Consider the following 21,725-nt stretch of genomic DNA (forward strand, 5'->3'; position numbering starts at 1 on the left):
TACAGGTTCCACTTCGGTGGCCTGGGGTTCCCCAGTTCGGATCCCGGGTGCAGACATGGCACCGCTTGGCAAGCCATGCTGTGGTAGGCATCCCACATATAAAGTAGAGGCAGATGGGCTTGGTTGTTAGCTCAGGGCCAGTCTTCCTCAGCAAAAAGAGGAGGATTGGCAGCCGATGTTAGCTCAGGGCTAATCTTCCTCAAAAAAAAAATCTAAATCCTTCCAAATGGTTTAGTGGTAAGAGCACAGATGACAGACTTTGGTTTGAACTCCAAGCATGAAGTTGAGCAATTCATGTAAAGTTTCTGACACTCTGTTTCTTTAACTCTAAAATGGGAGTAATTGTAATATCTCCCTTATAAGACTGTTAGGTGGATTAAATGAGAGCATGTAGCACAATGCTTGGCTTGTAGTAAGTGCATGGAAGTTATTATATTATCTTCTCTTTTTTTCCCCTTCTTCTTCTCCCCAAAGCCCCCCAGTATGTAGTTGCATATTCTAGTTGTGAGTGCCTCTGGTTGTGGCATGTGGGACGCCGCCTCAGCATGGCCTGATGAGTGCTGCCATGTCTGTGCCCAGGATCCGAACCGGCGAAACCTTGGGCCACCGAAGTAGAGTGCGGGAACTTAACCCACTCAGCCACGGAGCCAGCCCCTATATTATCTTCTCTTATCTGTCTCTCCACTCTCCCCTTCAGGTCCCATCCTGGTCTGACAGTCTTTCTCACCCCGATCCAATATACTCCTTCCCAGCTAGACTGATCTTTTCAATGCCTCCATATTCCTTGCCAAGTGCCTTTGCCTTCTCTATGCAAACCCCATCATTTCTCAAAGGCCTACATCTTCTAAGACAAAGCTTCCTCTTTAGCCTGAAGCCAGCATTAATCTCAGTGCACTGATCTCCCATTGCACTTTAGAGACATGTGGAACCTGATTCTATCCCATTGTTCACTTTACTATAAACTGTACTATTATTTTATTGTTTTGTTTTCAAAAATATTATGTTATAATTTGTCTAAAACTATTTCAGTAATACAAGATTTTTTAAATAAGAGTGTGAGCTCTTTGAGGGAAGGAATTATGCCATAATCTCTATACAGTCAGCCCTCCATATCCACGGGGTCCACGGCTGTGGATTCAACCAACCACAGATCGAAAGACCTATGATAGTTGCATTTGTACTGAACGTGTGCAGACTTTTTTCCTTGTCATTATTCCATAAACGATACAATGTAACAACTATTTACATTGTATTAGGTATTATAAGTAATTTAGGGATAATTTAAAGTGTACGGAAGGATGTGAGCACGTTATATGCAAATACTCTGCCATTTTATATAAGGGGCTTGAGCATCTGTGGGTTTTGGTGGGGGGGGGGCATCCTGGAACCAATCCTCCTGCAGATACCAAGGGACAGCTGTACATTTCTCACAGAACCTAGAATGGCGTTCACAATGCTTGTTGAATTTAACTGACTTGAACCGAGACGTAAGCTAGGCTCTAGTGGTCTTCAAAGTGGAGTGCGTGATTCTAGAGGGTACACAGACAATGCGTTAGAGTGCAGGAAGAAAAGGTTTTAAGACTTCTTTTTAAATTTATTTTTATCATACTCTTGACATTTCTATTTTTGTGCATATTTATAATGTACATAATACAAATTTTTATATGTATACATTATTGATAAACAAATACAAATACATCAGTGGTGCATGATCAAGAAATTTTAATCTTGGGGTTCCAGATCAAAACATTTTCAATCTATACTATTTAGATGAGTCATAAAAATTTGACCAAGTCTAAAATAGCAAGCCTTTATTTATTTCATTGTTTTAACTTTTTATTGAGATTATGATAGTTTAGAACCTTGTGAAATTTCCGTTGTACGTTATTGTTTGTCAGTTGTGTTATAGGTGCACCCCCCCACCCTTTGTGCCCTCCCCCCACCCAGCAAGGCTTTATTAACAACAGTTTATTATTTTCTGAGCACTTACTGTGTGCCAGGTGCTACGCTAAGTGTTTGACATGCATTAACTCAATTCTCAAAACAATTTTAAAAGGTAGGTGTTATTATCTCACATTACAGAGGTGGAGATTGAGGCACAGAGCGGTTAAGTAACTAGTCCAAGGTTACATAATGAGTAACTGAAGGAGCTAGGATTTAAAACCACATCTATTTGAATCCAAAGCTGGTCTTCTTTTGTTGGAAGGTTTTTAACTACAAAATCCAACTTCTTTAATAGATGCGGGACTATTCAAATTATCTATTTCTTCTTAAGTGGGTTTTGATAACTTGTGTCTTTCAAGAAATTGGTCCATTTCCCAAAGCTAATCCTCTTAATCAGTGCACTACTCTAGCATGCACCCCTCTTTTAGGAGTGCCTATATTTTTTTATGGAGACACTATGGAAAGGATGTTCTCCTCCTTGTTACTTAAACAGGGTGTTATGAGAACCATATAGAGATTTTTAGAAAGTCAAAAATCATCTTAAGAAAAACCAAGTAATCAAGTGATTTGATTGTATCAGATACTTACCTCTTATTAAAAATATGAGAAAAAATTAGAGAACTCTTTCTTAAAGAACTGTCTCTGATTTCTAAAGCTGAATTCAAAATAACACGTGCTTTCTAATTTTTCAGTTGTTTCTGAAAATACGACAATTGAAGAAACAAGTACAACTCTTTCACAACAAATAGATTTGACAACTCCACCCCAAGTTACTGGACTCAAACCGCAAAAGACTGTATATTCTTCTTCAGCGATGACCCAAAGCATGCCTGTATTTGCAACTGATCATACAACCCTATCATATTCCAATACAACACCTCCGCTTCTAGAAACAATGACTGCGCCAAATTTTTTAAAGACATCCATAGCAGAGACAGCTACATTGGCAGCAGATGCTTTGTCTACTTCAGCAGCCATTGCTCTGCCGACCAAGAGTACCTCCAGAGGCACTACTACCAATTCCATGGAAATAACTAAATCCCCATCTTCAGAGAGCACAAGGACGTCAAAAATGGCTGAAGCCATCGTTCCTGAGGCTTTTCATCGAACTACAGCTACTCATTTCCTATACACATCTGGATTTACCAAGAATTCAACTGTATCCAAAACTTTAGCGACTGAATCTCAGTCGGCCATTATGAAGACAATATCTTTATTCTCATCTATCGAGTCGACATCTATGCCTACATCATCTTGGCCCAAACTCAAATCCACAGATATTGGGGATCTCCCTATCTCCACAGGTAGCCAGGAATTTCTTGTATCTGCAGCTGCTGGAACTGTACCTTGGGCCACGATGGAACAGACTTCAGCTACAACTACTCACATTGGGACTACATCAGCATTCCCAACTGAGTCTGTTCTCATCTCCACAGCTGCTCCAGTGGAGTCTGTATTTCCTAGAAATCAGACGGCATCTACATTGGCAACAACTGATATGGAAATAGCATTTACAGCTCATTCAATGACGCTCCCAACTGAGCCTATTGAGACGACGCCTGTGCTAAGAACAGCTGAAATAGAATTGAAGTCTACAAATTTCCAGGATGTCCCTTCACCCAGAGTGAAGGATACAATATCTACCTTCATGACAAAAGAGGCCTCTTCTATGGCCCTTTCTTTCAGGACATCCTCTCCATTCAGCAGAGCTCAGAGTGTACAGACACTTATCGATGCTGAGACTACACATACAGCCTTGACTCCTGGAATCACACTTGCACCTACAGTGACTGAAACTATGCTTTCCCCTACAATCACTGGGCCAGTACTTACTCAGAATACATCCACAGGTGGTGGAAACATGCTTCCTTTGATTTCCACTAGATCAACTTCCACTTCCAAGGTATCTGAGTCTGGTCCCACATCAATAACCGATGAAGGTGCCCATCTGTGCTCCACCAATGAGACCACTTGGACTTCCAGGCCAGATGAGACCCTGTTGACATCAGTATTCCATGGGAGTACTTCTAATACAGAAAATTCATTCACAACTGCTAATATTATCATCCCACCAGAAGCATCCGCAGAGAGTGAGGATGCCACTACCACTGATGCTATCATTACTGCTGATGCTACTATAGACAGATACACAATGGCTCTATCCAAATTGACATCTCCGTGGTTTGCTAATTTCTCCACAGTTTCTGGAACCACATTTGTAACCAAACTGCCTGAGTTTAAACTTACCACCTTACTACTAAAAATCCCCACTATGTCCACAGTAGCTGGAAATGAACTTCTTTCAGCACCAAGGGAGATGGTTGCTCCACCAGTAGATACACTATCTACCCTTGCTGACACTGAACCAAATTTTTCTACTGAGGAGAGTGCTTCTGAGACCATACAAACAGAGACAAATGGTACAATTGCATTTGGAGTGACAACAGCCCCTGTACCAGAGTCTGCAACAACACAAAGATTTGACGCTACTGTGACAAGGAAAGAAACAACTTCCCATTATCTTAAGGGAACCTCAGCAATAACTGAGGTTTTTCCATTTGCAACAATGCTGGAAGCAACAGATCCTTCTGCACAAATGATGATAGCCTCTATCACTGTTTCCCCTTTTCCCGATATAGGAAAGTTGACTACCCCACTGGATAATAAAGCTGCAGCTACTGAGGTGAGAGGAAGTTGGCTTTCTACAAAATTGGTGAAAACCACACCTAAGAGTTCACGTAACGGAACTACAGAAACTTTTAATTCCGCTCACACATACACAGCAAATTGGAATTCAGAGACTCCATCTGAGGGGAATCCAGCTCCATCTCCCACTTCTGGGAGCACACAGACATTCCCTGAACCCTCGGGTTCTTCCACCACAAGGATATTGGGGACCAGTTTTGCCACTATCCCTACAGACAGGACAGTTATGTCCTTGTCGGCTGGTACCTTGCCTCCACAGCCTACAGCTACCCGTTCCCCAGCAACCACGTTGCCTATTACCCATATCTTCTCACTACCAGTTAATGTCTCTGCTGTCACCTCTATGGTGGTGCCTGAGGAGACTAAGGTTACCATGCCTGAACCTTCTACACTGGTGGGGGCTTCCTCCACGTCTATGTTTTCAGATGTCTCAACTATGTCATCAGCTACAGTGACTGCAGCATCTGTGCCACCGTTGGATCAGACTGCTTCCACAACCAGCGATACCGTGCTTACCCACAGAGACTCGATTCATACCACTTCAGAGGCCACAGTAGTCTCTGTCAGGAGGACATCCATGGCAGTTCCCTCTCTGACAGAAACTCCAGTCCCCTCGCTGAAACCTTTCACTCCTGTGGCAACTAAGGCTGAGACCACCCTTCTCTCCACCTCAGCTGACACAGTAACCCCATCCACACCCACTCTTACCTGCTCCAAATCTCTCCCTGACAACATTCCTGTTGCATCCTCCACTCATGTGATCTCAACTATGTCTACACCAGTAGCAACCCGACCCATATCTCAAGTGAAGAAGACTTCTGCCCACGCTCTCGGCTTTCCGTATACTTTCAGTGGTAGTGGAGACATTAGTTTGGCTACTGGCCCCACAGAAACTTCTGTTGTTGATGAGACCATGCCCTCACACGCCTCTGCCAATAAGCTTACTACTTCAGCAGATGGTCACGTTGCTCAATCTTCCACACGTCTTGTAAACACACAGGTCCCCACCCTATTAGTGACTGACATTTCTACCTTATCTCCTGACAAAGAGCAGATGACCACCTCCCTGGGAAACACCCCTAGAACTATGGAGGTGACAGAAATGTCCCCATCAAAGAATCCTTTGATTTCAGACTCCCAGAGTACTCCATCCTCCAAAATGACAGATATAGGATTTACTGAGACCACAAAAATTCCCAGTCACCAAACACATTCACCTTCAGAGATTCCACTTGCGACTCCACCTGACAGGATTTTGGCTTCATCTCCCACTTCTGGGAGTATGCAGGCTACATGCATCTTGACCTCAGGTACCACAATAGACATACACATTTCAGACATGTCTACCAGTCTTGGGAAAACAGATCTCCTTTCACAAGCTCTGCCAACTACCACATTTTTGTCTCCTGGAGAGGAAGGCATGAGTGCCCTTTCGGTATACACTCCCAGGACTGAGAAAATGATAGTAAGGTCCACCTCCGTGACCCACCCTTTCTCATACCACCAGGATACTTCATTTGTAGATATCATAACTTCCAGGACAACCAGAATATCAAATCCTATTAACATCAACACAACTCTTTCACACTTGCTTTCACCTAGGACTCAACCTGAGGTGACTTCAATTGGCTCTACCATTTCTGAAAGCACACAGACCCCTCCTGAGTCCCCGTCTCTTTCCACAACTGGACTATCTAGTGCCAATTTTACAGTTACCTCTACTGACGAGGTCACGACAGCGCTTTCTGCTCCAAATGTACCTACGGCACTTCTTAGGAAAACCTCTACAGAAACATCTATTCCTATCTACCGAATGTCCTCACTGCCTGTTAGTATAACTGCCTTGACCTCCAAAAGAGTTTCTGACACTCCCACGATACTAATGACTAAATCTTCTAGAGCCACTTCCGAGCCTGTGTCCGAGATATCTTCACTGTCAGTTAATGACTCTGCCTTCTCACTCTCAGCGGTTTCTTCTGACCCTTCCATAAAAGTTGGATCATTCTCTAGTTTATTGTCTTCAATTACCCCCAAGACTATTATGACCATACAGCCATCTACATTGGATGCCACACCTGTGACATATGCTGGGTCTGCTTCAAAAAGCACAATGGTTTCCTCTGCTTTCACTACTTCAGAAATGACAGAGGTGTCCTCCAGGATCACACCTGCATCCCTTTCCTCTCCAACAGAGCCAACTTTTCCGTCTGTGAAAACCGTTCCAACCACTATTATGGCTGGGATAGTGACTCCATTTGTAGGCACCACTTCCTCCTCTCTTCCCAGTTCTAAGAACACTGAAGCTGTTTTTTCCATTCCAAAGACCACATTTTCACCATTGCTAACAACACCCCAACAATCATCACAAGGAGATGAGGCTACAACTCTGGGCATACTATCCGGGATCACTAACGGCTCCCTGTCTCCTGTAAGCAGTGGTAGAGTAACAGCTCTCACAAATACTTATTCCAGAACTGCTGCCCCTGAAAGTGTGTTTTTATCCACTCCTTCAGATAATCTCCATACTTCTTTGAATATTCAGGTTTCCCCATCTTTGACTAGTTTTAAGAGCACTCCTGGACCCACAAAAATTGTAAAAGGTACCAATTACCTTTCTTTGAATACAGAAAAGATGACTTCTTTGTCAGAAAATACTTCAACAAATGAACCAGCAAAAGGTGCCACATCTGTGAATACCCCTGTCTCATACCCTCCAGGGACTCCATCCAGTGCAACTCCACTCTATTTGACATCATTTCTTTTTTCAGCTCATAGTAGTGAAGCCAAGGTCTCTACTCTAAAGACTTCTCTTCCTCTTACATCCCAAATGGTTGAATTTCCAGTTCTGGAAACAAGAACCACAACTAGTAACACCCAGTCTCCACTTATGACTTCCTGGAACACACCCACAGCTGAAGATTCCCAATTTCCAATTTCTACCACTACTCATGTACCTACACCCAACATGATGGAAACAGAGACGCCATACCTTGGTCCTGGGTCTTTATCAACATTCACAGCCTCTCAGACCGGTCTTGTATCTGGAGATGTTATGGCAACATCATCAATTTCCACATCAGGAATTCTTCCTACCTTGGGGATGTCTGAGAGTCCTTCGTTATCAATATCTTCAAGATCTATTCCTACCACTTTGGCTGACATTAAGCACACATTTGAGAAGACAACCACATCTGTAACTCCTGGAACCACATTTCCATTGAATTCTTCTGGTGCTGCTGCAGGATCTATAATTTCAAAGGCTACTACTTCACCCATGCTGAACTGGATCTTATCTAGTCCCCCTTTAGGTTCCCTTCTGGCAACTGTATCCAATACTCCTCACTTTATAACTTCCTCTACAGTACAGGGGTCAAAATCCACATTTCTGACTTCTGACATAACCCCAACACATCCATTCACTAACTTTACAACACTACCCTTTGCTACTGTAAGCACCATACTCACCAAAACCACTCCAACACCTACAGTGGGCAGTGTCACTACTGGCTTGCCAACTTCTCTCCCCGTATCTGTAAAAATCACAGATGACAGTGTGTACATTTCCAAATCCCCTGAGGCATCTTATAGAACCACTATGCCTGCCAACTTCAGGAGTGTGTCTCAACCTCCATCCTTTAGCAGAATGAGTAGGTCACCTCCTACAACTCACCACACCCTATCTATTGGCTCCATGCTTCTGTCTAGCCCTACAATAACATCTGCACAGACCAGAATCCCAGCGGCATCAGCATCCCCTACTTTAATTCTTCCTAAGCCCACAGTGGACTCCCTACCAAATATAACCATCAATTCATCTACTGCTACTGGAGCCTCATTTCCACTCATACCCACTGGAGTAACACATCCTTTTACAGCAACTGTGTCTTCACTACTTTCTTCCTCTTTTGGGACAAGTTGGCTGGACTCCACATCTTCCTTTCTATTTATGGAAACATCAACTTCGCTTATTGCCACTGTACCCATAGGTATGTTCCACAATGTGTGCAGTGTATCACTAATAGAATGTACGCACAATGGGCCATGTGTTCTCCAAGGTGGCCTGTTCTCTAAAGGCAGAAAAGGATGAAGAAGGGTACACGTGTATCTTATCTCCTTTAGACAGTGGATACTATGAGTATCTTGTCCAAACACAGAATTCTCTAGCCGTCTTGCTTATCTTCGCTTTATTGAAATACAATGCAAATGTATTTTTTCAGTCAGTATGACATTTCTAAGCCTGCTTTATACCCATTTGGTTCCTGATACTCTGACTCTGACGCTGCCAACGTGAACGTGGGTCAGGAACTCTCCCCCCTTTCCCAGTAGGAGGATTATATGGCCTTAGGTCTGACATGTTGATTACGTACCAGAAAACATCAGAAGATATTCCAGCCTGATTTTTTAAATTCTTCTTATTCAGGTCTCAGCCTTTTCCAGTCTCTACCTCCAGCGGGCTTGGAATGCTTATCTGTGGCCAGGAAGTATTTGGCTTCTGTATCGTTCAAATTTTGGATGTTCCTTCAACTTTTAACATTCCAAAATTGAAATTTGATAGGACAGACAAGAGAAGGAGGGAAATAAAGAGAGAAAAACCAGAAGCAGAAAGAAAACCACGAGGAGAAATAAATATTTTCTCAGTACAAGTGATCTTCTGAGATAATGTTCAGTTTGGCCATTAAATGGACTGGAAATCCTTTGGCCAATGAAAATTGAAGATTTGGGGGATTTGCAGAATGTCCATCAACTGTGTAGAAATTAGGGAACTGCCCAAATAACTAAAGCAAAAATGCAATGGTACCTCCTGTTTGCTTTTGGATGAGGAGCTGAAAGTGCTGGTTCTTGACCTTGGAGTTAAACTGAGCAGAGTTTAAGAACGAGACTTCATTGTTTGGTTTCTTTAAAATGAAGAGCTGTTTTAACTGAATTTACAGAAGTTAAATTTCTTGAACTAAATGAATAAAATTAATCTCTTTATTTTTAATTACAGTTACTTTCTACAACATTGAAATGAGCTTCTCTGTCTTTGATGAAGAGCCAAGGCTCGCTGCTAACAGTGTTGTGAATGAATTTGCAGAAAATTGGGTAAAATAATCTTTTGAATATTTATGCCACTTAAAATATGTGAATATATATTTGACATATATATGTATAGGACAAAGACTGAGTAGATCAAAACCAGGCTCTACGTTTTTCTACCCATAATACATTTCACAGCTAATTAGTTTTGATTTTATTTTTATTAAGGTTATGAAAGTTAACATCCTTGTGAAATTACAGTTGTACATCATTATTAGTCATGTTGTAGGTACACCACTTCACCCCTAGTGCCCTCCCCCAACCCCCCTTTCCCCTGGCAACCACTGATCAGTTCTCTTTGTCCATATGTTAACTACCACCTATGAGTGGAGTCATACAGAGTTCGTCTTTCTCTGTCTGGCTTATTTCACTCAACATAATACTCTCAAGGTCTATCCATGTTGTTGTGAATGGGACGACTTTGTCCTTTTTTATGGCTGAGTAGTATTCCATTGTATATATATACCACATCTTCTTTATCCAATCATCAGTTGCTGGGCACTTAGGTTGGTTCCATGACTTGGCTATTGTGAACAATGCTGCGATGAACATAGGGGTGCATGGAACTTTTGGAATTGTTGAATTCAGGTTCTTAGGATAGATACCCAGTAGTGGGATGGCTGGGTCATAAGGTATTTCTATTCTTAACTTTTTAAGGAGTCTCCATACTGTTTTCCATAGTGGCTGCACCAGTTTGCATTCCCACCAACAGTGTATGAGGGTTCCCTTTTCTCCACAGCCTCTCCAACATTTGTCACTCTTGGTTTTGGATATTTTTGCCATTCTAACAGGTGTAAGGTGATATCTTAGTGTAGTTTTGATTTGCATTTCCCTGATGATTAGTGATGATGAGCATCTTTTCATGTGTCTATTGGCCATCCGTATATCTTCTTTGGAGAAATGTCTGTTCATGTCCCCTGCCCGTTTTGTAATTGGGTTGTTTGATTTTTTATTGTTGAGTTGTGTGAGTTCTTTGTATATTATGGAGATTAACCCTTTGTCTAGTTTTGATTTTTTTGCTGCAAATCTATCCATTCTGTAAGCAACACCATGAGGATGTATGCAGTCTCTCTTTCAGAGTGCCAGTGCTAAAAGCTTTTATGGGATGCTGTTATTTTAATTTGTTTAGCACTGTACATCTGCTCCACTGACACAAACTCTAGATCTTTGCCTAATTTTCCTATTTGGAGAAAGTAGGAGAGCAGTGATAGCAAAGTCTATGCCTCTGTATTTAAATATTTTTGTTTTCTGCATTTTAATTTTTTCTCTCTCTTACATAATACATGTTTTATTCATCCTTCTGTTTTTCTGATAATAAGAGTAATACACACCGTAAAAAATTCTGACACTGAGTTCTGAAACCCAGAAAGTAAATATCCTTTCTAATTCTGCTCTTTGTATTAACTCCTCTTTTAACATATTGAGGTATTTTCTTTCAGATTTTTTTCTATGTATGTAATAACACTGATGCGTGTATGTTCTTTTACAAAGATAATTGGAAGCATGCTAGTTTTGCTCTTCTGAAACTTGCTTTTTTTCTGCTTAATCATGTATCTTTGAGCGCACTCATGCCAGTGAATATAGATGTACTTCACACACTTTAACAGGGTGCACAGGATTCTACCAGATGATTGAGTGAAATCATATAGCGTTTCTCTTTCTCTGTCTGGCTTATTTCACTTAACATGATGCCCTCAAGGTTCATCCATGTTATTGTGAATGGGACCATTTTGTCTTTTTTTCTGGCTGAGTAGTATTCCATTGTATATATATACACCACATCTTCTCTATCCAATCATCCGTGGATGGGCACTTGGGTTGCTTCCACACCTTGGCTATTGTGAATAATGCTGCAGTGAGCATAGGGGTGCATAAGTCTCTTTGTATTGTCGATTTCAAGTTCCTTGGATAAATACCCAGTAGTGGGATGGCTGGGTCATATGGTATTTCTACTTTTAATTTTTTGAGAAATCTCCATACTATTTTCCACGGTGGCTGCACCAGTTTGCATTCCCATCAGCAGTGTATGAGGGTTCCCTTTTCTCCACACCCTCTCCAACACTTGTTTTTTGTCTTGGTGATTATAGCCATCCTAACGGGTCTAAGATGGTATCTAAGTATAGTTTTGATTTGCATTTCCCTGATAATTAGTGATGTTGAGCATCTTTTCATGTGCCGATTGGCCATCTGTATATCTTCTTTGGAAAAATGTCTGTTCATATCTTCTGTCCACTTTTTGATTGAGTTGTTTGTTTTTTTATAGTTCATTTGTGTGAGCTCTTTATATATTATGGAGATTAACCCCTTATTGGATATATGATTTGCGAATATTTTCTCCCAGTTAGTAGGTTGTTTTTTTCGTTTTGATCCTGATTTCCTTTCCCTTGCGGAAGGCTTTTAGTCTGATGAAGTCCCACTTGTTTATTTTTTCTTTTGTTTCCCTTGTCTGAGTAGACATGGTATTCGAAAAGATCCTTTTAAGTCTGATGTCAAAGAGTGTACTGCCTATATTCTCTTCCAGAAGTTTTGTGGTTTCAGGTCTTAACTTCAAGTCTTTGGTCCATTTTGAGTCTATTTTTGTGCATGGGGAAAGATAACGATCTACTTTCATTCTTTTGCATGTGGCTGTCCAGTTTTCCCAGCACCATTTATTGAACAGTCTTTCCTTTCTCCAGTGTATGTTCTTGGCTCCTTTGTGGAAGATTAGCTGTCCATAGATGTGTGGTTTTATTTCTGGGCTTTCAATTCTGTTTCATTGATCTGTGTGTCTGTTCTTGTACCAGTACCATGCTGTTTTGATTACTATGGCTTTGTGATATATTTTGAAGCCAGTTATTGCGATGCCATCAGCTTTGTTATTGTTTTTCAGTATTGCTGTGGTTATTCAGGATCTTTTGTTGCCCTAGATGAATTTTAAGATTCTTCGTCCTATTTCTGTGAAGAATGTCATTGGGATTCTGATTGGGATTGAATCTGTAGATTGCTTTAGGTACTATGGACATTTTAACTCTGTTTATTCTGCCAATCCATGTGCATGGAATATCTTTCCATTTCTTTATGTCATTATTGATTTTTTTCAGTAATGTTTTATAGTTTTCTTTGTATAGGTCTTTCACCTCCTTGGTTAAATTTATTCCTAGATATTTTATTCTTTTTGTTGCGATTATAAATGGAATTGTATTCTTGAATTCTTGTTCTGTTGGTTTTTTATTTGAGTATGGGAATGCTGATTTTTGTAAGTTGACTTTGTACCCTGCAACTTTGCTATAGTTATTGATTATTTCTAATGATTTTCCAATGGATTCTTTAGAGTTTTCTTTTTTTTTAAAGATTTTATTTTTTTCCTTTTTCTCCCCAAAGCCCCACAGTACATAGTTGCATATTCTTCATTGGGGGTCCTTCTAGTTCTGGCATGTGGGACGCTGCCTCAGCGTGGTTTGATGAGCAGTGCCATGTCTGCGCCCAGGATTCGAACCAATGAAACACTGGGCCACCTGCAGCGGAGCGTGCGAGCTTAACCACTCAGTCACGGGGCCAGCCCCTAGAGTTTTCTATACATAAAATCATGTCATCTGCAAACAGCGAGAGTTTCACTTCCTCAGTGCCTATTTAGATTCCTTTTATTTCTTTTTCTTGCCTAATTGCTCTGGCCAAAACCTCTTGTTGAATAAGAGAGGTGAGAGTGTGCATGCTTGTCTTCTTCCTGTTCTCAGAAGGACGGCTTTCAGTTTTTTCCCATTGAGTATGATGTTGGCTGTGGGTTTGTCATATATGGCCTTTATCATGTTGAGGTACTTTCCTTCTATACCCTTTTTACTGAGAGTTTTTATCATGAGTGGATGTTGGATCTTGTCAAATGCTTTCTCTGCATGTATGGAGATTATCATGTGGTTTTTGTTCCTCATTTTGTTAATGAGGTGTATCACATTGATGGATATGCAGATGTTGAACCATCCCTGTGTCCCTGGTATAAATCACACTTGATCACGGTGTATGATCTTTTTGATGTATTGTATTCGGTTTGCCAATATTTTGTTCAGGATTTTTGCATCTATGTTCATCAGTGATATTTGCCTGTCACTTTCCTTCTTCGTGTTGTCCTTATCTGGCTTTGGTATCAGGGTGATGTTGACTTTGTAGAATGTGTTAGGAATATTTCCATCTTCCTTAATTTTTTGGAATAGTTTGAGAAGAATGGGTAATAAGTATTCTTTGAATGTTTGGTAGAATTCTCCTGAGAAGCCATCTGGTCCTGGAATTTTATTTTTGGGTAGGGTTTTGACAACTGTTTCAGTCTCTTTACTTGTGATTGGTCTATTCAGATTCTCTACTTCTTGATTCAGTCTTGGGAGGTTGTAAGAGTCTAAGAATTTATCCATTTCTTCTAGATTGTCAAGTTTGTTGGCATATAGTTTTCCATAATATTCTCTTATAATCTTTTGTATTTCAGTGGTATCCATTGTAATTTCTCCTCTTTCATTTCTAATTTTATTTATTTGAGGCTTCTCTCTTTTTTTCTTAGTGAGTCTGGCTAAGGGTTTGTCAATTTTGTTTATCTTCTCAAAGAAACTTCTCCTAGTTTCATTGATCGTTTCTACAGTCTTTTTCTTTCAATTTCATTTATTTCTGCTCTAATTTTTATTATTTCTCTCTTTCTGCTGAGTTTGGGCTTTGTTTGTTCTTCTTTTTCTAATTCTGTTAGGTGTAATTTAAGATTGTTTATTTGAGCTTTTTCTTGTTTGTTAACTGGGGCCTGTATTGCTATAAATTGCCCTCTTAGGACCTTTTTTGGACTTTTTTGGACCTCTTAGGACTTTTGCTGGATCCCATTATAGTACTTTTTTTTAAATCCAGGCATCCATTGGTAGACATCTGGGTTGTTTCTACTTTTTTCCCTATTTAGAAACAAATATTGACAATAATACCCATATAATAAATTTTGGGGGCATTTGAGTGTTTCTATAGGATAAATTCCTAGAACTGGAATTGCTGGATCAAAGGACATGAACGTTTCACATTTTAATAGCTATCGCTATGTGGTCCTGTCTGTTTCCCCTCTCTCTTCATCGGCATTTATTTTCTTTTTTCTTTTGTTTTTTTTTAAAAATTTTTTATTTTTTTCCTTTTTCTCCCCAAAGCCCTCCGGTACATAGTTGTATATTCTTCATTGTGGGTCCTTCTAGTTGTGGCATGTGGGACACTGCCTCAGCGTGGCTTGATGAGCAGTGCCATGTCCACGCCCAGGATTCAAACCAGTGAAACACTGGGCCGCCTGCAGCAGAGCGCGTGAACTTAACCACTCGGCCACAGGGCCAGCCCCCATCGGCATTTATTTTCAAGTGTGTATGACATGATTATAAGTTCTTGAAAATGGGTGGGTGTATTTGTCCACTAGGGCTGCCATAGCAAAATACAGAGTGCAGAGTCTCTTAAACAGCAGACACTTATTTTCTCCTAGTTCTGGAGACTGGAGGTCCAAGGTCAAGGTGCAAGCAGGGTTGGTTTCTGGTGAGGCCTCTCTTCCTGGCTTGCAGATGGCTGTCTTCTCACTGTGTCCTCACATGGGGTTTATTTCTGTGTGGGTAGAGAGAGAGCTCTGGTGTCTCTTCCTTTTCTCATAAGGACACCAGTCCTATCAGAACAGGGCCCCACCCTTATGACCTCATTTAACTTTAATGGCAACTTTAAAGGCCCCACCTCCAAATACAGGCACATTGGGAGTTAAGGCTTCCCAAGATGAATTTGGTGGGGGACACAATTCACTCCATGACAGTAGGTAAAATGTAAATTGAAAAACTGAGTGGAGCATACGGAAATGTTGAATCAATTGAAATAATGAATGCAGTTTAATGATCTCATCGTCTCAGGTAACTTTGCTGGGTTAGGCTAGAGGAGCAGGAATACTAAAACTGGTATGTTTTGTCTTTTACAGTTGAATTCTATCTTTCAGGACAGTGAATTTGCTCTTGCTAATCTGGCTATTCAAATTAAAAGCAGGTATGTGAGTGTCAACTACTGTGGGTTGAAGTGCAGTTTGAGGGCATTCCGGGTCTGTTCCTATCCAAAGGGGATTTCTTTGCTTTTGTCTGAGGTTTAGGGACTGGTGCTTTTTGAGTTATGGCTTCCTTTCTGAGTGTAGGTTCTCTTTGGAATGAGGAAGAAACTTCTATCATTACTGTGGGGTATAAAGCCAATGGGAGAACAAAACAGAAGAAAGTAAATAGGGGAAACAGTGGAATTGGACTCAGTTACCTCTAACGCCCCTTTCGACTTTAAAACGCTATGATTCTGTGACTCCGGAAAAAAATCATGCCTTAAAGGGATGACAGCCTAAGGATGGCTAATACATGAAGATTTGTAAGGCCTTTTATTTTTGGATAATGCGTTTTCAGGAATTAGAAACCCCAAAGGGAACTTGAAATGTTTAAACTGAGGAATGCTGACGAGTCCAAGCCACGCCTGGGGCACAAATGTGGAGAGGTGGCTGCAGTGAAATCAGCAGGCACTGAGTAGTATCAAGGAGACCAAGACAAAGGCAATTGGTCATCTGAGAAATATTTCCTTTACTCTTTCCCTGCATATATTATTAGTTCCCAGTTAAAGAAACATCCAGAAGAGTCCCTTTGAAAAATAGGCATGGCTCTGGTAAACCATGGGAAGCTAATTTTTAAAACATTAAATGTGACTGCCTATTTTCCATACACTGGGATTTCGGTTTCTATTGCATGTTCAAATATAAATAGGTTCAAGAATGTTCATAGAAAGTAATGGAAGTAAATCCGTGGTAGCTTATTCAAAGAAAATTGGGGATGTCTGAAGTGTACAACATTCTTTTAAAAAATTGCGTCTATTATTTTACCCCATTACAAAAGTAACATGTGGCCAGTGTAAAATCTTAAAGCTTTACAGAAATATGGATAACATGGATAGTGAAAATATCCAGAAACCCACTCTTCCCCACCCCTCCAAGAGCTCTGGTTAATAGCTTATTTCACATATTCCTCTAGACTTGTTGCCATGCATTTCCTAAGAGAATGGAATCCTACTCTACATGCTGTTTTACGACTTTCTTCTCTCGCTTTAGAATACATCATGTACATTTCTTTCAGACCGGTATATACAGACTTAGGTTATTCTTTTAAATTACTGCATAGGATTCTTTTGTGTGGGTGTGCCATGGTGTAGTTAGCCAATTACCTGGTGCTGGACAGTTCAGTTATTTCCACCCTTGTACGTATATATATATATATATATATATTTTTTTTTTTTTTAACCAGAGATGTATAGTTTTTATTTCTTACATATCTTTATCTCTTGTACATCTATTTTTATGTACCCTTGCTGGTACTATTATGAGATAGATTCCTGGAAGTGGGATTGCTGAGGCAAAGGCCTACCAAATAATGACCAAGTTCTTTGGAAGTGTATTCTTGAATCCCTAGTATTATTGGAATTTCCAGCTGGGAGAGTCTACTGTTCTGCCTCAGAGTTGTCTTTCTCCTGAATTTGTGCCCTTGTGCATTTGGTACTATATTTCATTTTTCTAAAATTTTTTGATGCTTTTGATACAGAGACACTTCTGAGCAAGTGGGAGAAGAAATAATTGTGGACCAAACTTCTGTAAGTAATTTCTCGAAACGAATCTACTTGTAGCCATCCTATACCTGATCAGATGTAAGTAAATAGCTCCTCCGCCCAAGTCTGTCTTATCAGGCAAGGCTCAGTTGTGAGAACTGAGGGTCAAATTACATCACCTTTTTTGGGATCTGCACAAGAACCCATGAAGAAAACTGTCCTTTGCTTTTCTGAACTATCTAGGTGGCAGTTTTTTGAGGCAAATTTTGTGGGCTATGGGAGTGTTGGAATGACTTGGGGATTGTAAATACTAAATGGAATTTCTTGATTGTAGACATCTTGCAAAAAAGCCTGATTCTTCCAAGAGTAACACAATTTTTTGGAAGACTGGCATTCACATAATAAATTCACCCTCTATTTGTATAGATTTGAAGTCAGAGTGTGGCAAAACGATCTCCCATCATCTTGCCCCAATTCTCAGTACTTATTCCAGGGCCTTGAAATTTTGCAATGTTAGACTCTGAAAGGATAGTATACACACACCTTTTAAGGTATTTAAATATGAGACAAATGTTTTGACTATACAAAATGCAATCAAGCCTATGGTGTATTCCAAATTATCTAAAATTTGGAAATTTTTTTTTAAAGATTTTATTTTTCCTTTTTCTCCCAAAGCCCCCCGGTACATAGTTGTGTATTTTTTTCAGTTGTGGGTCCTTCTAGTTGTGGCATGTGGGATGCCACCTCAGCATGGCCTGATGAGCGGTGCCATGTCTGCATCCAGGATCCAAACTGGCGAAACCCTGGGCCACCGCAGCAGAGCGTGCGAACTTAACCACTCGGCTGTGGGGCCGGCCCCTAAAATTTGGAAATTTTTGAATTTCCAATTATTTAAAATTGGAAATTTTAAAAGATTAATTAATTTTTTAAGTTTTAAATTATTTTAAAAATTATTTAAAATTGGAAATTATTTAAAATACTTTCTGGGGGCCAGCCCAGTAGCTTAGCGGTTAAGTTCACACACTCCACTTCGGCCACCCAGTGTATGCTGGTTCATAATCCTGGGTGTGGACCTACGCACTCCTCATCAAACCATGCTGTGGCAGGAGTCCCACATATAAAGTAGAGGAAGATGGGCACGGATGTTAGCTCAAGGCCAATCTTCCTCAGCAAAAAGAGGAGGATTGGCTGTGGATGTTAGTTCAGGTCTAATCTTCCCGAAAAAAAAAATTCTATAAAATACTTTCTGTAAATAGCTGAGTTAGAATTTTTTTATTGAATACATTATAGATAACATGACATAAGTAAAATTGCTCTCAAATAATACATGTAAAAGCCTTTTGGTGATCACATGGTCCCCAGAGTCAGGCTGCCTGGATTGGAGTCCCTGCTCTTCCACTTCCTGACTGTGAGTCCTTGGGCATCTTAATGAACCTCTCTGTCCTCAGTTTCCTCATCTGTGAAATGAGGATAACAATATTATCATTCCTCACAAGGCTGTTGGAAAGATGGAATGGAATAATTTATGTAAAGTACTTAGCACAAGACACAGAGAGTAGTAAATGCTTGTTAGTGTTTACTATTGTCATCACCATGTCAGGATCCAGATCCAGAAGGTTTAGATTCTGCTCCTAGCTCTGTGCGACATTGGGCAGATCACTTAACTTCTCTGAGACTTAGCTTCCTCATCAAGAAAATGGGGTGACGATCCGTGCATTGCCCATCCTACAGGGTTGATGTGAGGACTAAATGCATTGATGTTTTTGAAGGTGATTTGCAAATGGCAATGGGTTTCATAAGTGTAAAGTACAATTATGATTGCTGTTGTCGACAATAAGCCCTGTACTCAATTTTGACGTTTGTTTAAAGATTTCAGTGACTATGTACTTTTCTTTTGCATTATTTGGAACAGAGAGAAGGGCAAGGAATGGCTACAATTTCCCATGTACCATACAGGTAGGAGCTGAGTTTATTCATAGCTGGTACATTTAGTTCTGATTTTCCTTCCATTTAATTCTGTATGTGCAGCCTGTTGGTCAGAGTTGTCAGATGGAGATCAAAGTATCCAGTGGTTGTTTTACAGATGCTGTAATTGGGCTCTTACCTTCATGAAATAAGTTGTTTCAGTTGGTCACAGCACAGCCTAACAGCCTGCCAGCTGCCTCTTTGTAGTGAAGAGAAAATAGAGTCCAAAGTGGTCATAATTTGGGGATGAGGGAATAAAACGTTTGTTGTTGTCATCAAAAAAGTCCAGAAAATACTGACCAAGCAAATTGAAAAACAACACAGAAAGCAGCCTCAGTCCTGTTCAGACCCGTGATCCAGCTCCTCCTGGAACACTGGCTGTCGTTGGTCTGCTTGACTCAACTCAAGAAGGACATATAGCCAAAGAAGGCTCATGGAAAGGTCATTGAAATGTTCAGGGTACTAAAAGTAGAGAGTCTGTTGTAGCAAGAGGAGAGGTTTAAAAATGAGGCGTCCTCTTCAGACTGGAAAGATGAGAGCTGAGAAGAGAGAGCCTCTAAATGGAATGGGTAGGATGAGCAGGTATTTCACCAAATATGGCTCAGTGGAGAGGGAGGCACGGCTGAGATCAGACATAGAGAGAAATTTTGAGTCAACACAAGCACGTCTAACTTTCAACAGCAGTAGGAAACAGAACAAATGTGTTCTTCACGAAGATGTGTCTACAAATGTAAATAGAGAAAAGGTATAAGTAAGTTTGTGAATCCGAAATGTGCTCTGAAATGGAATAGTAGAGGAATTTAGAGTGTTTGAGGATTGCGCTACAGAGGGTGAGGTCAAGGACAGCCTTATTCTTTTGAAACATATCTTTTGGAGGATAGAATATTCAGAAATGAAATACTAGGTCTTTGTCACCTTGGCTAAGGCTCAGTTCTCTCATCTGTAGAATGGGAATAATAACGGCACCACCTCATAAGGTTGTTGTGAGCATAACATGAGTCAAACACATGAAGAAAGAGCTCTACAAATGTTAGCTACTATCATTATCATTGTCATCATTATTATTCTATTATAGAAATAGACCTTCTGCAGAATACATCTTTATAGACTAATTGAGCATGTGCCTATTTGCCTTATTGCAGTAACGATGGATAAATTGGAGACTAGAAGGATAAAATATTCTCTCTGTAGTAATAAATCCTGAATATTCTATCCTCTCTATTAATTATCACAAACTCCTAGAGAAATTGCATGGCTAGTCAATTTCAACATAAGGCAAATGTTGCCGACCGTTCTTTTGAAAATGGATTTTGAGTTGTTTGTTTTGGATGGGAGAAAATTTATCAGAAGGTTTCAATATGCTGTCTTCCATCATTTCTTAAGATTTGCCACTTCATAGCTGTAAAGTGTTTAACATTTATGGACTACCAATTAATTCATCTGTACAGAATTTTAGTACCACGGGCCAAATTGCGCTCTGTTGACATAACTGCAACATCTTTCTTTTTTGCTCTGCTTTTTTAGCTGTGTTTGTCAGGTCATCATAAAGGCCAATTCTTCTTTAGCACCTGTCGAATTGATTAGAAGGATCAAAAGTAGAATACATGGCAACTTCACGCATGGAAACTTCACACAAGATCAATTGACGTTATTAGTAAAGTCTGAACACGTTGTAGTGAAGAAACTAGGTAATTTCGGGGAGGGGGGTATTTCCATATGAATTCACTCCCCTTGTTATAAAGCTCATAATGCATACCTAGTAAGAGATCCTGACTTCAGAGGGGAGAGACGTTGTCTTCATGGTCCTTTTCATATCCTCGGTGCCCACTTGCCCTAACAACCTTTCTACCTTTAAAGAGCTTACCAAAAAACAGAGTGCCAGAGGGGTTACCAGAGACTGTTAATCAGCTCTGGATATCAGCGTGGCCAGTCCATGAATGGCATGGGAGGACTGTCTTTCTTGTGTAAATATCCAGAGCCCTGGAGAGCTTCCTCATTACACATAATAGCTGCCCAATAGATACTTGCTAATTTATTGATTGATTTAGCTAGCTATTCATCTTGGAAAGTGATCTGGGAACAGTCCAGAATTTCTCTCATGGGCATTTTCTTTTTAGATTAGCAAGCCTTTAAAGGTAAAAGAGAAAGGTTACCAGGCCGCTCTGCCTCCTTCTCATTGCTGCCAACTTTCTTCCCTTTCCCCAATAGAGTGAAGTAAAAACATCGAGCTAACCCAGATAACACGAATAGGCGTTAGAACCCACAATCCTTGGCAACAAAATAATTAAGTAGCAGAGGGCAGGCTGTGATTGTTAAAGGATGAGAGTGAGATGGAAGGCAGAGAAGTGTTGAAGCCACAGGCAGAGCCCGCCGTGCGAGTGACGCTCGAGAATGTATCCTGAGAGTGCCCAGAAGGCCCCTCTCATCCTCACTCAGAGAGGGGAGTGGGCTGGCTGGGC

The 21,725-nt window shown here is 40.5% G+C and overlaps 1 protein-coding gene across 1 annotated transcript in view; it reads left to right on the top strand.

Annotated features, from left to right (window-relative positions):
* Positions 1-21,725, top strand: part of ADGRG4 (adhesion G protein-coupled receptor G4) — a 91,500-nt gene that overhangs the window by 14,238 nt on the left and 55,537 nt on the right. The window contains 6 exon segments of the mRNA XM_070501792.1: positions 2,637-8,636; positions 9,638-9,732; positions 15,659-15,723; positions 17,298-17,346; positions 19,178-19,257; positions 20,791-20,954. Of these exon segments, the coding sequence (XP_070357893.1) occupies positions 2,637-8,636; positions 9,638-9,732; positions 15,659-15,723; positions 17,298-17,346; positions 19,178-19,257; positions 20,791-20,954 (6,453 nt within the window).

Source organism: Equus asinus, chromosome X, assembly GCF_041296235.1.
Source record: "Equus asinus isolate D_3611 breed Donkey chromosome X, EquAss-T2T_v2, whole genome shotgun sequence".
Taxonomy (NCBI): domain Eukaryota; kingdom Metazoa; phylum Chordata; class Mammalia; order Perissodactyla; family Equidae; genus Equus; species Equus asinus.